The following is a 2,197-nucleotide window of genomic DNA, read 5'->3' as shown; positions in this document are numbered from 1 at the left end:
ATGAACACGTCCTCTGCCAATGTCACCGTGGTTTTACAGTATCGAGACTCCTTCTCTAAAGCTGTGGCCAAGAATTTGATTGTGGTGGTGATCGGGATCTCCATCAACTACATCAATGCCGGCCTCATTCACACCTTCTGCAAACACCAGGTCAGACTTTCCTTTAACGTTAAACTTCAAATGGATGTAGGGGGGTAGGGATGAACGATTGAATGGTTTCAAGGTTTCAAGGTTTTATTGGTCATATGCACAGCAGATACAGCGTATATGTTGGCAATGAAAATCTTATGTCGCGTGCTCCTCCAACAACTCCACATACATGGTGCAAATAAGATAAATAAAATAGTGCAAAAAGAGAGAAGAATATTTACAATAACAGTAAAGATTTGAGGATGTGAAATATATACATATGTGGAATACATTCAGAGTATTTAAACACTTTACACTGTTGAATGAGGAGGTATGGACGGATGCATATATTATGTATAACAGATGTGTATGGCAGATATGTATAATATATATATATATGTATGTGTGTACTATAAACAGATATGTATGGCAGATGTGTATAATATATATGTATGTGTGTACTATAAACAGATGTGAGTAGACATTCACACAGCTCAGGAGTTCAGTAGTCTTATAGCCTGTGGTATAAAACTGTCTCTGAGTCTGGTAGTCTTGGTCCGGATGCTGCGGTACCGTCTGCCAGACGGCAGCAGACAGAACAGATTGTTGCTGGGGTGATGGGGGTCCTTTAATATCCTACCGGCCTTCTTCCTACACCGCTGGGTGTAGAGGTCCTCCATGGATGGCAGCTCCGTCCTGGTGATGTGCTGAGCAGTTTTCACCACCCTCTGTAGAGTCTTACGGTTGAGGGCGGTGCAACTGCCATACCAGGCGGTGATGCAGCCAGTCAGGATACTCTCGATGGTGCACCTGTAGAAGTTGCAGAGTATCCTGGAGTCCATGTTGAACTTCCGCAGCCTGCGGAGGAAGAAGAGCCGCTGTCGAGCCGTCTTGGATATGACCCTGGTGTGATGTGTCCATGTCAGGTCCTCACTGATGTTTACCCCGAGGAACCTGAAGCTGCTGACTCTCTCCACAGGAGTCCCGTCGATGGTGATGGGTGTGTGTGCCTCTCTCTGCCTCTTCCTGTAGTCCACAATCAGCTCCTTTGTTTTGCTGACGTTGAGATGGAGGTTGTTGTCCTGGCACCAAGATGTCAGGGCTCTGACCTCCTCTCTGTACGCCGTCTCGTCGCCGTCTGTGATCAGGCCGATGACGGTCGTGTCGTCAGCAAACTTGATGATGGTGTTGGAGCTGTGTGTGGCCACGCAGTCATGCGTGAACAGGGAGTAGAGGAGAGGGCTGAGCACACAACCCTGAGGGGCTCCGGTGTTGAGAGTCAAGGTGGAGGATGTGATGTTCCCCATCCGCACTGCCTGGGATCTGCCCGTTAGGAAGCTCATGATCCAGTCACAGAGGGCGCTGTTGAGCCCAAGGTCCCTGAGCTTAGGGATGAAGAGGTATAGGGAGGGAGGGATGGAGGGATGGAGGGGAGGGATGAAGGGATGGAGGAGGGGAGGGATGAATAATTGAATGGATGTTGAAAAAGGTGTGGTGCCAGATATCAGATATTTCTGAACCACAGCACACTCCAGATGTCTGAATGCAGGTAGCTTCATTAGGTAGCTGTCAAATGGAAATGATGAAGTGGAAAATGCTGTGTTTGGAATCACCCATTCACCTGGTTTAATGGTGAAGCTGACCCTCAGACTTCCAGGTTATCCAAACCTTGTCTTATATTTTGCTTTTCTTCCCACCCTCCAGATCTTCTACACGAATCCTCGGTACATCCTTTTCATTCACCTGGTGTTCAACGACATGATGCAAATGACGCTGTCACTTTTCATGTTCATCATCAGCTACACTATTTACAGAATGAATGCGTCTGTTTGCTGCACCTTCATCCTGATCACTCTGATCATGAGCGAAAACACGCCTCTGAACCTGGCCTGCATGGCGATGGAGTGCTACATCGCCATCTGCTTCCCTCTGCGCCACGTACAGATCTGCACCGTCAAGAGAACGCTGATGCTGATTGGTTTGATCTGGACGACTACCATGTTGTCTGCGCTCCCCGATCTGTTCATCGCTTTGGCCACAGTGCCACTGGACTTCTTTCATTCTCGTA

The 2,197-nt window shown here is 47.9% G+C and overlaps 1 protein-coding gene across 1 annotated transcript in view; it reads left to right on the top strand.

Moving 5' to 3' along the window:
• The window catches only part of LOC134882236 (odorant receptor 131-2-like), a 7,720-nt gene continuing 5,523 nt past the window's right edge, over positions 1-2,197 (top strand). Inside the window, exons 1-2 of the mRNA XM_063909847.1 lie at positions 1-150; positions 1,834-2,194. Coding sequence (XP_063765917.1) covers positions 1-150; positions 1,834-2,194 — 511 coding nt within the window. The remainder of the gene's footprint in view (positions 151-1,833; positions 2,195-2,197) is intronic.

Source organism: Eleginops maclovinus, chromosome 20 (genome assembly GCF_036324505.1).
Source record: "Eleginops maclovinus isolate JMC-PN-2008 ecotype Puerto Natales chromosome 20, JC_Emac_rtc_rv5, whole genome shotgun sequence".
Taxonomy (NCBI): Eukaryota; Metazoa; Chordata; class Actinopteri; order Perciformes; family Eleginopidae; genus Eleginops; species Eleginops maclovinus.
The sequence above is the reverse complement of the archived record's forward strand: the minus strand, read 5'-3'. Positions and strand labels throughout refer to the sequence as shown.